At 52.6% G+C, this 11,697-nt stretch overlaps 8 protein-coding genes across 8 annotated transcripts in view; 1 reads left to right on the forward strand and 7 right to left on the reverse strand.

The window, feature by feature from the left end:
* Window positions 1–97, forward strand: part of Pmar_PMAR013463 (hypothetical protein) — a gene marked incomplete at both ends in the record, with an annotated part of 945 nt that extends 848 nt beyond the window's left edge. The window contains 2 exons of the mRNA XM_002777377.1: window positions 1–10; window positions 61–97. Coding sequence (XP_002777423.1) covers window positions 1–10; window positions 61–97 — 47 coding nt within the window. The remainder of the gene's footprint in view (window positions 11–60) is intronic.
* A 1,094-nt stretch (window positions 98–1,191) lies between these two features.
* Pmar_PMAR013464 (WD40 protein Ciao1, putative) lies at window positions 1,192–3,222 on the reverse strand (the record flags this gene model as incomplete). Its single annotated transcript, XM_002777378.1, has 12 exons — window positions 1,192–1,365; window positions 1,474–1,606; window positions 1,656–1,749; window positions 1,796–1,910; window positions 1,962–2,080; window positions 2,141–2,216; window positions 2,260–2,402; window positions 2,458–2,546; window positions 2,604–2,650; window positions 2,694–2,796; window positions 2,852–2,940; window positions 2,986–3,222. 12 exons carry the CDS (start codon window positions 3,220–3,222, stop codon window positions 1,255–1,257), a joined length of 1,356 nt encoding a protein of 451 aa, XP_002777424.1. The 3' UTR covers window positions 1,192–1,254.
* A 28-nt stretch (window positions 3,223–3,250) lies between these two features.
* On the reverse strand, window positions 3,251–4,951 carry Pmar_PMAR013465 (RNA binding motif protein, putative; the record flags this gene model as incomplete). The annotated part of the gene is made up of 6 exons (XM_002777379.1): window positions 3,251–3,436; window positions 3,479–3,668; window positions 4,109–4,338; window positions 4,387–4,543; window positions 4,588–4,776; window positions 4,821–4,951. 6 exons carry the CDS (start codon window positions 4,949–4,951, stop codon window positions 3,251–3,253), a joined length of 1,083 nt encoding a protein of 360 aa, XP_002777425.1.
* A 303-nt stretch (window positions 4,952–5,254) lies between these two features.
* On the reverse strand, window positions 5,255–6,624 carry Pmar_PMAR013466 (hypothetical protein, conserved). Its single transcript, XM_002777380.1, has 6 exons — window positions 6,472–6,624; window positions 6,251–6,416; window positions 5,991–6,143; window positions 5,649–5,939; window positions 5,534–5,596; window positions 5,255–5,483 (listed from the first exon to the last, which is right to left on the reverse strand). Exons 1-6 carry the CDS (start codon window positions 6,615–6,617, stop codon window positions 5,307–5,309), a joined length of 996 nt encoding a protein of 331 aa, XP_002777426.1. The 5' UTR covers window positions 6,618–6,624; the 3' UTR covers window positions 5,255–5,306.
* Window positions 6,625–7,325: 701 nt separating this feature from the next.
* Pmar_PMAR013467 (hypothetical protein) lies at window positions 7,326–7,481 on the reverse strand (the record flags this gene model as incomplete). Its single annotated transcript, XM_002777381.1, has 1 exon — window positions 7,326–7,481. The coding sequence occupies one exon, from the start codon at window positions 7,479–7,481 to the stop codon at window positions 7,326–7,328; it is 156 nt and encodes a 51-aa protein (XP_002777427.1).
* Window positions 7,482–7,833: 352 nt separating this feature from the next.
* Pmar_PMAR013468 (DNA polymerase IV, putative) lies at window positions 7,834–9,766 on the reverse strand (the record flags this gene model as incomplete). The annotated part of the gene is made up of 11 exons (XM_002777382.1): window positions 7,834–8,189; window positions 8,232–8,364; window positions 8,409–8,587; window positions 8,633–8,717; window positions 8,761–8,886; window positions 8,932–9,117; window positions 9,159–9,242; window positions 9,286–9,385; window positions 9,434–9,505; window positions 9,549–9,609; window positions 9,658–9,766. 11 exons carry the CDS (start codon window positions 9,764–9,766, stop codon window positions 7,834–7,836), a joined length of 1,491 nt encoding a protein of 496 aa, XP_002777428.1.
* Window positions 9,767–9,815: 49 nt separating this feature from the next.
* Pmar_PMAR013469 (hypothetical protein) lies at window positions 9,816–10,144 on the reverse strand (the record flags this gene model as incomplete). The annotated part of the gene is made up of 2 exons (XM_002777383.1): window positions 9,816–9,943; window positions 9,985–10,144. 2 exons carry the CDS (start codon window positions 10,142–10,144, stop codon window positions 9,816–9,818), a joined length of 288 nt encoding a protein of 95 aa, XP_002777429.1.
* Window positions 10,145–10,523: 379 nt separating this feature from the next.
* Window positions 10,524–11,697, reverse strand: part of Pmar_PMAR013470 (hypothetical protein) — a gene marked incomplete at both ends in the record, with an annotated part of 2,169 nt that continues 995 nt past the window's right edge. Inside the window, 5 exons of the mRNA XM_002777384.1 lie at window positions 10,524–10,596; window positions 10,647–10,876; window positions 10,924–10,976; window positions 11,118–11,295; window positions 11,341–11,534. Coding sequence (XP_002777430.1) covers window positions 10,524–10,596; window positions 10,647–10,876; window positions 10,924–10,976; window positions 11,118–11,295; window positions 11,341–11,534 — 728 coding nt within the window. The remainder of the gene's footprint in view (window positions 10,597–10,646; window positions 10,877–10,923; window positions 10,977–11,117; window positions 11,296–11,340; window positions 11,535–11,697) is intronic.

Consider the following 11,697-nt stretch of genomic DNA (forward strand, 5'->3'; position numbering starts at 1 on the left):
TCAAAGACAGGTAGGTCATCGACTCTCCATGGCTGGACTTGCTGCATCCGTCTCTTCTAGGTACGTCATGTGTATCCCTCATTCGGGAGTACCATGACAGGTTATGGTAAAGTATCGATGACGCCGACGTACATGGGGAACATGACGGTGTGCTCATCAATGCTAGAGATGGTCTTATGTTATTTTTTAGGTTAATGGTGTCTCTCCTGTTATATTACAGCCGTTACCATCATCAATGTTATTCTATCATGCGTAGATCAATAATTAATAGTAACCTCTATAATAGAGCACTTTCCATCGATCTTTTGATTTTCGTTCAAGCTAATAGTCACTCGGGCGTAGTATGAATCATAGTGTAATACGTATCTTCATTTGGCACACCGTCCACCATCGTGTTTGGTCGGCCTCAGCAGTCATAACACAAGATTGTCACTAAGCCGCGAGTTGACGAAGGTGAGTTTTCTCGACTCATTCAACTCGACGAACACTCTTATTCGCACTTCCGTATTTACACGTCCGAGAAACGCTCGTGGCAACATCACTCCCATTGGACAGAACTGGGATGCTCGGTTCAGTGGGTAGCAGTCATCTCCTCATCGGCATTACTTCTTGCTGGACATGAGAATACTTCATCACGAATGATTATATGACATCACCGTTCAACCTGAGCCTTAGGACTAGCCTTTGATGGGGAGAGTCGTTGACTCCTGAGTCAGGAGTCCTGACCCCGCATGAGATTAATCGTCGACTACCTCCTTCAGGTTTTGTAATTCTTATAGGGATGATGACAGTAGCTGTTGTGTTCCCAAACCTTCAAAACAACCTAGGAAGTATTAGTGTGAACCCGGTGTGCAGCAGTCACTGGATTACAACGGCTCGCCTCCCCTTAACTCCAACAGGGGACGATGAACGAAAGAATCAGAAGTATTGACGATGCTACAATGGCTCGGGCTCCACCGTTCGAGTCGAAGAGGCTTCTGCTGCACCCACGATGGGTCGAAGTAATTGGCAAGTTCTAGCCCCTACCGTAAAGGTAGTGGTATCCCGCTTCTACCACTACACTCTGCTCGTCAACGCTGACGTAATAACAGAGCACAGAGCCTCTCTAAGCGAGGTGGACCGATAAGGACTACCGAACATAGCAACCCAACATGGTAGATAGGGAAACACTGAGCACTACTCTACACAGAGTTAAAGTGTTACGAAAATGGTACGGCGATATAGCTGATATGCCTTTTGCAGTATCTTGAAGGCTCAGAACGAATCTTGAGGACGGGTGACCTTCCATAACTTAACGCTCTCATCATCGCTAGCACTAGCCAGCAACCAGGCACCATCCGCTTGTCTATCGGGGAGGAAGGCGACCTAAAAGAGGCCGATCGCGTAGTCCATGAAACTGGGATACCCTGGCAACCCCGAAGGTTAGCACTCGGCTGAACCATACCGGAATGGCCTAATTGCTGAGAGGCTTACGCTGTTAACATCACTAGTATGTGTTTGCCCCCGTCCCATGAGCTTGGCAGAGTTGGCCAGCTCCTCGTGCCGAGCCGACATCCTTCCACCAGTGCTCGACAAGGTGTAGGCGAATATCCGTACCGAGTTATCGCTGAGACAAGGACTTTCAACCTCGACAGCGGCCGTCATGGATAACTCACCCGCCAGCTGTTGCAGCGATGATGGTACCATCCGAGGGGTCTAAGACAGTATCCACATCGTATACTGGCAACCCGTTGCCCACTCTGACGGTATCTACTCCAAACACCATCTGAACCGTGGCTACGAATGGCCAACCCACCAACGCATTCCCACGTAGGGAGATCCGCCTCCACCCTCACGGCTTCACTCTTGGAATACCCAGTGAAGGTTTGGGCTGTGTACCAATTGGCTAGACCCAATGGACCCTGTGGCAGCTGAGACAGAGAGAGGGGGAGTAACGATAGTATATGGTAGGTTGAAGGCACCTGTATTGAGGCATCCTGATTGGGTTGCTGTAACCAGGCCTTTATCGCACCATCACCAGCCACTGATAGCATCAGCGGTTGCGAACCCGCATCGATTAATGATATGTTCCACACTGTCGCTGAAAGGGAGGAAGGAATGCCGGCATGAATCGGTGATGACAGCAAGAGGCCACACTCACTTTCATTCCCCTTCAAAGTCTGAATGCAATGCCAATCATCGTCACCACCGCCACCCTCAGCCGGGCGAGACCACACCTGAGCAACCTGGATGGTCACAACAGCCTCGCAGTAGACCTACTCGTATCGTATCATCGTAGCTAGCACTAAAGAGAACATTGTCAACCCAGGGATGCCAAGCCACAGACTTAACATCCTGGCTGTGGGCCTGTAGTATGCCAACACACTCGAAGTCGATCTCAGCCCCTCCCAAGGGAGTATCCTCTGAACATACCAACAGAGTGCCACAGACACTAGATGATCCCAGAGGCTCACTCACCATAGTCGTCATCAACTTGACGGTCGGGCAGGACATCACACTCCTCCCACACCCATATGGTCTTGTCGCGGCTACACGTGGCTAGGTACCTGCGACGAGGGCCTTATGAAGACAATAACCTCTAGAGGGTAGTGACACGCTCTTACTTGCCACTAGGACTGAAGCATGCATTCTTCACTTCATTCTCGTGGCCCTGAGTTGAGGGATATGGGAGCGCAGCAGGAGGAGGAGCTCACCTGTATGGTAGCCTTGTGACGGACCAACAACTCGTCTGGATTGGAACCTTCTACGGCCCATAGTGAGACTGAAGCATCGAAGCATGCCACCACCAACGTCTTCCTGAGGAGTAAGAGCATCAGATACGCAGACGGAGGACGCATGGTAGTAGGCTCACCCGTCTTGGAGCCAATTAACTCGCCGTAGCGTCCGAGTGTGGTTGGTGGTGATAGTCTTCACCAGCGTCAGCTTGGGAGTAGCAGCGTCCTGCAACAGGGGATGTGATGGTAGAATAAAGGCAAGTCAAATGACCTCTCCCTCAGGATACTGTATAGTATACAGCAGTATATCGGGCCTTTGTCCACACACAGCCAACAGAGGTGCTCCGGGATGGGCCGGTCGCCAGGCTGCCGACCACAGGACTCCACTACGGACGGACTGGGTGTCGATACAGCTCAATGAAGTCGCTAACGTCGAGGCCGCCGACATGAAAACCAAATTGCCATGGAAGAGGTAGCTCATCCCGAGTTCTCCATAACGCAAGACCATGGTGAAGGATAGTGCGTACTAACCACAATCAACTGGAACCACCGAGCAGCCAAGCCCTGAAGTCCGAATTGCTCATCATAGTCTTGGGAGGCTGCTGCTGCTCCTGCTCATTCGCTTCCTCCACAGCTGGCTGTGCTTCCTTCATAGTAGGCTGGGGTTCCACACCTTCCATAGGATGGGCCTTGCTAGTTATGGGCCGGTCGCTGGGGGACACCTGATCGGGTGAGCTACATGTAGTACCAAGGAGGTGTAGTACTTTTATAGCACGACCGTTGAGCTCACACCCATTGATGGCCTCGGCGACCTTCTCAGCGGCCTCCTTGGTGGCCAGCTCTAGATAGGCGAATCCTCTGGATTTACCTCTCTTATTGCGAACTATAAGGCACGCTGTCACCAGGCCTTGCTCGGCCATAGACCACCCGACGAAGCTCTGTAGGGTATTCTCACTGAGGAGGATATCATCCATAGACAGGGCCCGCTGAAGGGAAGGGATTGTCATCGCTTCCATGCACATGTTCAACTACATGTGTTGGTGAGTGAGGAGATTTTGGGAATTCCTTAGTGGCTGCTGTGTACTTCGTGAATTCGTGTGAATTTTCATGATATACAGTGTGTTCGATTTTAATAGTCCGGAATGAGAAAATACTGCAACTTCGCTAATTCGGCGATTAGGAATCTGAAACCTCTAAGATTTAGAGGTCTATAAGTAAGCAATATAATAATATGTATAATCATTATCGGTCTCAGATTCCCAATCGTCGAATTAGAGAAGTTACAACATTCTCTCATTTCGGACTATCAAAATCGAACTCACTGTAGTGAGAAAACTCTTCTACGTTAAGCTGAGGAAAGCGCCCATACATTCCTCCAACACCGCATTGCTTACTCCGTTTCAAAGGACAAGTTCTGGACGAACAGTGTCCGTTCTCGTTTGCCTGAGGTCTTATATTCCAATAACGCCTTCTTGTCCTTCGGCTGTGGGGCCTTAGACCCCATATTTGGGGCCTTCTTGGGTATACTCCTTTCTATCCTTAACACTGGACCATCATCACCCTCCAGGCGTAGAGTCTCCAAGGCCAGGCACTTGTCAGCCTCCTCAGGTTTGCCAAAGTGCACCTACGATTCAGCCCATGTACTGCGATAAGAGGAGGAACTACAACCGACATAGCAGAGGTGTGCATCGGGGTTCCGAGGATAGGTGACACTCTCCCCAGGGCACCCCACACTATGGAGGGCAGCCAGGATCCTGGAGGCGTCCAGTGAGACCTCAGATTGGTCTGCGGCCTCCTCCGGTGCCATGACCAGAGTAGTCGGCTCGAACCTGTCATGTGTCTCGAATGCTGATGTAGACCGTCAGGGACTCACAGCGGCTTGGTCGGACGGGATATCCGAGCAAATATTTTGTTGCCATGCAGGACCCTCTTGTCCATCAAAGTGGCTGCCCGCTGGGCTTGACTATGGGATGCAAAGTCGACGTAAGCGAAGCCCTTCAGATGGCCTAGGCGGTCTCTGACCAGCCGTATGGCTGTAGGCTTCAGCGGCGGCGCGCTGTCCCTGAGAACGGAATGTCGATTTCCTGGGGGGGGGCGTCGACTCACCTCGAGGGTGTACCGGAGTTGTCCTGATCAGCGACCCCCTGCTGGGAGGCGACCTCCTCTACGGCTGCTGCTGCCTCACTGAGTGCATTCTCAATATCACTCTCCTTGGTCGTGAAGGGGAGGCCCGACATGAATACTGTACACTCCTCATTTACAGAGCCTGTCACTAAATTGGATACCATTGAAGAAGGAGGGCCTACCAACAGCTCTAGCCAACTTATTCTTGCTGTGGAAGTGATGCCCTTCTTGGACCACAGCCCCACCACCGCCGTCTCCCCTGCTAACCCCCTGACCCCTCCCCGAGTCCACTCTAGGCCTTTTCATAGGAGACCCTCCCTGACTCGTCGGTCGCTCACTCATAGGCTCGTAGGGATAACACTATATCGACTCCATCCCCTGCTAGTGAGACTCCCAAGAACAACAGCAATATCAAGCTTGGGGAAACATTGTTATGAAACGTAGAATGCTAGGTCGGGCAGGAGAGGACTACACTGGAGAGGCCTCTCCCTCACCATCATCCTCATCAGTCGTAGATACTTTCTGGCGTTTAGCCTGCGGTGATGAGCCGGCCCCGTCGCTATTGACATCACCCACCTTCTTCTTCTTCCGTCCTGGTAGGCACTCTAGACAAACTTCTCGCCAATCCTCTTCTGTGACGGATTTCTGAGAGAAGGCCCCTCGAGTGGACGAATCTGGCAGCTTCCAGGCCTCACCTTGCTCCGTTGATGCTGCCATAGATGCGCCATAATCTCCAACACATGGTTCACGGTGAGCACCTACCACGCTATACAACTACTATCGATGCTGCTGCTGACGCTGGAGGCTGACCTTGGAGTGGTCTCCCATATCGACGACTTCCCCTAAAGGCAATCGGGCCGTCCTGAGACCCAACTCAGCAGCCTTGTCCTTGGTGATGTTCTTATGACGATTCTTGTCAACCAGTCCTCCTATGATGTAGACAGTGTCGGGTTCAAAGGACCACATGGTATCCTCAGAGTCGGCCGTGAGATACACAACCTGTCGCTGCTGCTGTTGCTGGTCGGCACATATGGTATGTAGAGGACGATGGTCCAACGTGAAGCATGTCCACTGGGAAAGGCCGCTGTTCTTCTTCAAGTGCTGATAGGGCACGACCATAGCAAGCGGGGCAGGGAGAAGGCTATGACCTACCCGATGCATATCGCCGTCTTGAGGGCACGCGGTGACGAGCCTAAGAGGCCATTCACACTTCTTATTGGCCCCATAACAGAACATTAGCTGTTGGGCCAGGGACGTGTTCTCCCTAGTATGCATCTCTGCACGGAACTCACAGTCGAAGAGTATCTAACAAAACAACAGCTCATCGATACAAGGACAACAACATCACCCTGTAGAGTTCCGACCAGCAGGGCCCTCGAGGAATACAGCGGAATGAGGCGAATAAGGCTCACCAGTGGGCTCATCAACGCCTTGGCCTCGGTGTCGGCCCTCATCATAGCGTTCCTTTCCCGACGTAGTGGATTCTGGGTGGTACTGCGGCCTCCATCACAAGCTGCTTGGTCAGCAGATCCTTCTGTAGGGGTAACGCTAGCGCCACCATGACTGCTCTTCTTCCGTCTGAAGGTACTCTCAATCAGTCGCTCCTCCATCAGAAGGAGGCTTTCCGACTCACAGCCACTTCTCCTTCTTCTGCTCCCTCCTCTTATTCCGTTTCCGCTGCCTATTGGACTCCACAGGGGCGTCGAAGGGGGGCACATCCTCCTTGACGGACTCACTGTCGAGAGCTGATGGGCTGTTGGTGGAGACTGATGATGACATACCCACTGAGGGACACTATGACATACCCCTCTTCCCCCAACACCACAACAGAGGGCCATGGCTCAATGGAAAGCACCAGTAACGACATATGCATGCTAGCAATACCGTCACTACGACGAAGCCTTAGCCTCTCTGGCCGTATCCACGCGTGACTGGGAGGAGGAACCTGAATCGAGTAGAGGTGGATAAAGCAAGTGGGAGCTGAGCTGTGGCGGGCGGACTCCTCTCCATAGCAGCAAACTCGGCAGCCATTTCCTTTAGGAGTTGCTCGTGGTCCCATACTTCATTGTCCTCCTGAAACGGAAGGGATTATGGGCGTAACTACAGCGGCCCTTACCTCGACTTCCTCTGGGGATAGGAGCATCTCGAACAGGACCGAGAGGTCTATCCCCGGCTCTGGGTGGGGGTCCAGGGGGTACAAGGTCGATGATTTCTCTGGAACGACGAGGAGTGTCACGGGGAAGCGGTGGTGTTTGAGGGGGAGACTTTTCAAACGAGAAGGTTCATGACTCGACCCACGATGCCAAGAAGGAGCGGTACTCCACGGAAGACGAAGTGAGCGAATCTATACTCTTACTATCAGTCGCTGATGATGATGATGAGGCAGCTGCCTCCCGAAGCTCCTGTTGGGTCTTCAGACGTAAGGCATAGTCCGATGGAGGGGCCGCCACTTGCCTAGACGGCATCATCAACATCTGACCACCACGGCTACCTGGTCATGTCCTCCTCCTCTTCCTCCTCTAGGTCCGGTATGATAGGTATACCATCGTCGTCATCCTCATCATCATCCAGGGCGGCAGTAGCAGCAGCAGTACGCCTCCTCCCTCCTTGGGAGCCGCTTCCAGCTGTGGCCCACCCGACCATCGGTGCCTGCTAAGGGCCTCCTTTCCTGGGGAAGTTGGGGCATGTCCCACCACTTGAGGAGGGGCCGCGACAGTAGAGGACCCTCCACCCGCAACCTTCCCTTCATCATCCTCATGCTGAGGAGCTGCTATCGGAGGCTCTTCCCTCGCTGTGGTATTGCCCGAGCGCCTACGGCTGAACATAGACGGAAAACGACGACTAAGTCCCAATAGCCCCACCTACTACCAACACAACCTCCCAACCGTGGCAAAAGCTCAGTAAAAATGCAGCTACATTCACCCGAATTACTGGTCGCCCCTGGCCTCTCCTCGGCCTTCTCCTCCTACTCAGTACACCATCCCTCGCCTCTCCTTCAATCCTGTGTTAGGTCTATAACCATGCCAGAGCCCTCACTAGTAGAGGGGGCCCTTCTTGTCATGTATCTCTCTATAGCGCCCTTCTTGTGGACCTTCCTAGCCCTACTGCCCCCACCATCCAGCATAGGCCTCTTGCTACCACGACTACTCCCCAGCTCAGCTACTGGGCCGACTCGATTCTCATGGCACATCTCGCATCTCCGATCCGTTGCCTTGTTGAGGAAGGTGCAGACAGTACAATTCCAAGCCTCGACTATCCCCCCATGTTCATGGCTCTCAATAGTAATGCACTCATCCACCGCCACCCTGCTACTGCTGGCCTTATGTGCAGCTAGAAAGTCCCCAAGAGTACCTGCCGGGAGGTCCATAGGGGCCCGACATTCAGTCGTAGTACTCTGCCCCTGGGGCACTGCCGTCTGGAAGGAGGAGACCCTCACTCCCAGCAACCGAATAGGCTTCTTCAGAGTCGCCAAGGCTGTACTCATCAGCTCACTCGCTGCCGAGTATAAGAGCCTCCCGCTTCGAACCTAGGGCCCTGGGAGCCCTCTAGCCAACACCAAGACCCTTCTACCTCCCTCTTCAGGGTATTGGACTTCTGCTTCACATCCCATTCAAACGTCTTCAGCTTCACCGTCACACAGCGACCATACTGCTCCTTTTCAGCACACAGCTCCATAACCTGTGAGCATAGTTCCTCAAGGACCTCATGGAGGTAGGCGGCTGAGCCGGACTTCGCCGTTGATAGCGACCCTGAGGGGGAGGGCCTCCAAGGCTCACCAGTCTACCAGGCCCTACGTTCCTGGCTGATGGACTTCGGTCCCGACTCGGCGGCTGCAGTAACATCCTCCATATCGGCCACCCCCATGGCTGCATCGATGAGCTAATTTCGTGGCGCGTGACGGAATCCGAGCTGCATCTCCTACCCAATGACCTCCACTACTAGACATCGCGTGAAGTAACTCCGCCGCTTTGATGATGATATCACCAACCTTATGGATGCCTAGTCCAGCGCTGAGCTCTCGTTCGCTAACTCGTCCAACACCATGCAACTAACTGGAGACTTTCCCAATCTCCTATACCGCTTAGGGCAGCACCTTCCGGATTGGCATGCTATGTAGCCACTCCAGCATCCCTTGGGTCGTCGTTGGTACCATAAACTGGCCATTGGGCTTATTAACATCAGATGCCATCTTGGCCAGACGGAAGCACCCTCTAGCTATACCAGCACTACATGTGAGGCCACTACTATTCTCACAGACCTCCTCCCGCATACGGGAGACCTGCTAGTACTCTTGTATTCACAAAACGCCGTAGCGACTACCAGCAAAGATGCAGCTTCTACCTCACTTATACTCTCATCCACCATCGCTGCCTCTGCCACTTTTGCAGTAATATCAATGTACGCCTAAGTGACCTCAGCCGACCCCTACCACTACTACAACTACTACCTCATCTAACGAGAGCATCTTCATAGGGCCATAGAGCGATACTGTATCCTTGAAGATCTTACTAGCAGCTTGATAACGGGGCATGTCCACAGGCTTGAACCTGAGGCCCCCCTCCATCATCACCACAACCCCAGAGGGCCCTTCCAACCTCAATTCTACGCCTTGTCGCCGACACAGCTCACGTGCTATAAAGCCGGGCATGGCCGCGCGGACTCCATACCTGCAATAGAGCGCCTCAGAAGACTCCATTCAGATTGACTCACTTCCGGGCGACGTAGTTCGCTGTTGATATCATTGAGTCGCCACCCACCGCGAGAGGGACATCTGGACAGGGCGGAAGGCTGACGAGAGTTGAGCTAGGAATGGTAGTACCATGAAGGGAGGGGTCGTCTCTTATCTCCACAGCAGCATAGAACATATCCATATCGATCACACAGCACCATCGTTCTGACTCGCAGGCACAATGCCTTCTCGCAGCCATTATGATACTTGAAGTGGCAGAAATATGGTATGAAAACGTGTCAACTTCCCTACGCATCCTTCTCCGCCTCTCTCTGCTCCCTCTCCTGTTTAGTCATTGACCCAACAGCTTCCTTAATAGCCTCTATACGTTCATCGACTTTCCTATCTTTCCTCAAGGCTGCAGCATGATGTGTGCCTACTACTCCCATCACCAGTCCTACTACCCTCCTCTACTACTATTCTTGCTCATCTCCTCAATGACCTTCAATTGCAGCTCTTTATCCACATCATCCATCCCGCCCTTGTGAGCTGTGAATACATACAGATGAGACTTATCGGCCTTCTCCTCTTTGCAAGTGCCCCCCTCCGTTTCTCCAACCCCCCTTGCCGAGTCCATTGATATAAACTACCTCTCGATAATTCTCCAGAATATTCCCCTTGACGATATACAAGCGTGGGGCTTTACAATAGTAGTACTCTCCTCAGGAGCATCATCCTGCAGATAGTGTTGATGAAACTCCTCCCATGATAACTGGTCAACGCAAGCAGCGCCATCTACACACATTCAGCACGACCTCACCCGCTGAGCAGTACGAGCCCTCTCTACTGAGAGGATAAGAACTATGACGGGGGGCACAACCTCACAATCAATATTACGAGGGGTTAATGGTCACTAGACGACAATTTTGTGATAATAAAAATGATAACAATAGTAGCACTAGTAGTTTCCCTCACACTGCAGCCACCTCTTGAAAATAAAAGTACTATCGGGAGAATCACAACCCGTGCTCAGGCGAGTTGCCATCTGGGACATCCCATGACGTATAATCCACTTCTGTTAAACCGTACCTGATCAGCACAATACCATCGACACCTAGCCCCATCCCCCCTCCTAGTACAGATCCTCCAGACCAAGATCTGCATCATCAACTGGCGACTCGAGCGGTATGGTCATCTCCCCCTCATGAGAGCTGCCAACACCAGCCTCAGTACCGCCCTCCGAGTCGGCAGGGGGCTGCTCGGTCTCGGCTACTCGAGGCTCGACAGCTGAAGTGACCTCAGCACTGATCTCCCCGTCACTAACAACAGCCTCCCCCTGGCTCCTGTGAGAGTCCCCCAATGATTCCTTCTGACATTAATAGCATCTACCGAGCCTTCACCAATAGAGCGACCCACCTCCTTCTCGTGACCGGATCTGCTCGTACTGCCACCACCCTTCGTGATGTCCTCTGTGTAATGCCGCGTAAAACCGGTCCGACAATCAACAAGGACTTGCCGAGCATTCTGTATCGTTGGGCTATGGTCATCGACATGTGTATCTTGACTCGACCAAGACTACCGCCCCTCCCTCAATACTAGAATAATACTACCATCAAAGGAGAGGAGCACTTCCACGTTATCCACGAATTCCGACAAAACACCGCTATCCAAGTCGGCCCTAGTAAGTGATATACGCGTAGCCTGGTCGTGATAGAGTACCCCTGGGCATGGGAGAGGGACACGGAACACTGTATGGGGCCCAGGGTAGGTCCGCAGCCTAAGAATGACCTGCGACGGGAGATACTCAGTAACCCTCCCCCCTCATAATACTACATCCTCACTAACAGGTATACCCCCATTAGGTATGGTAAAGGTGAGTACGGGCTCGTCTACTCTTGACCTCTTAGCTGGCGCTGAATGGTCCCCTACAGGTTCCCAGCTTGAATACAATTTCCGTCCCTGCTGCCATAGGTCTAGATAAGGCCGCCATCCGACCTTGGATGAGGAGTTGGCCAGAGGAGTGGTGTCTACAAGGCAACACTGAGTGGCAGACAGCGCTTCGCTTCGCGTAGTACCACTATCGCAATTATCATTTGCCGTCACAACGACCTTAACGATCTTCATAATGACTGGTAGAGGGGTGAGGTAATCCCCTCCCACGGTAGAGTCAGTGCTGTCCTCATCACTAAT

Source organism: Perkinsus marinus (genome assembly GCF_000006405.1).
Source record: "Perkinsus marinus ATCC 50983 genomic scaffold scf_1104296951948, whole genome shotgun sequence".
Taxonomy (NCBI): Eukaryota; Perkinsozoa; order Perkinsida; family Perkinsidae; genus Perkinsus; species Perkinsus marinus.

What these genes read in the sequence shown, in the direction of transcription:
- Pmar_PMAR013466 (XM_002777380.1), bottom strand. Translation starts at nt 6,617, where the DNA reads ATGTCATCATCAGTCTCCACCAACAGCCCATCAGCTCTCGACAGTGAG. An exon ending in AGGCGTTGATGAGCCCACTG is followed by an intron (nt 6,144 to 6,250) that starts GTGAGCCTTATT and finishes TTGTTTTGTTAG; the next exon opens with ATACTCTTCGACTGTGAGTT. An exon ending in GGCAGCATCAACGGAGCAAG is followed by an intron (nt 5,484 to 5,533) that starts GTGAGGCCTGGA and finishes GCCTTCTCTCAG; the next exon opens with AAATCCGTCACAGAAGAGGA.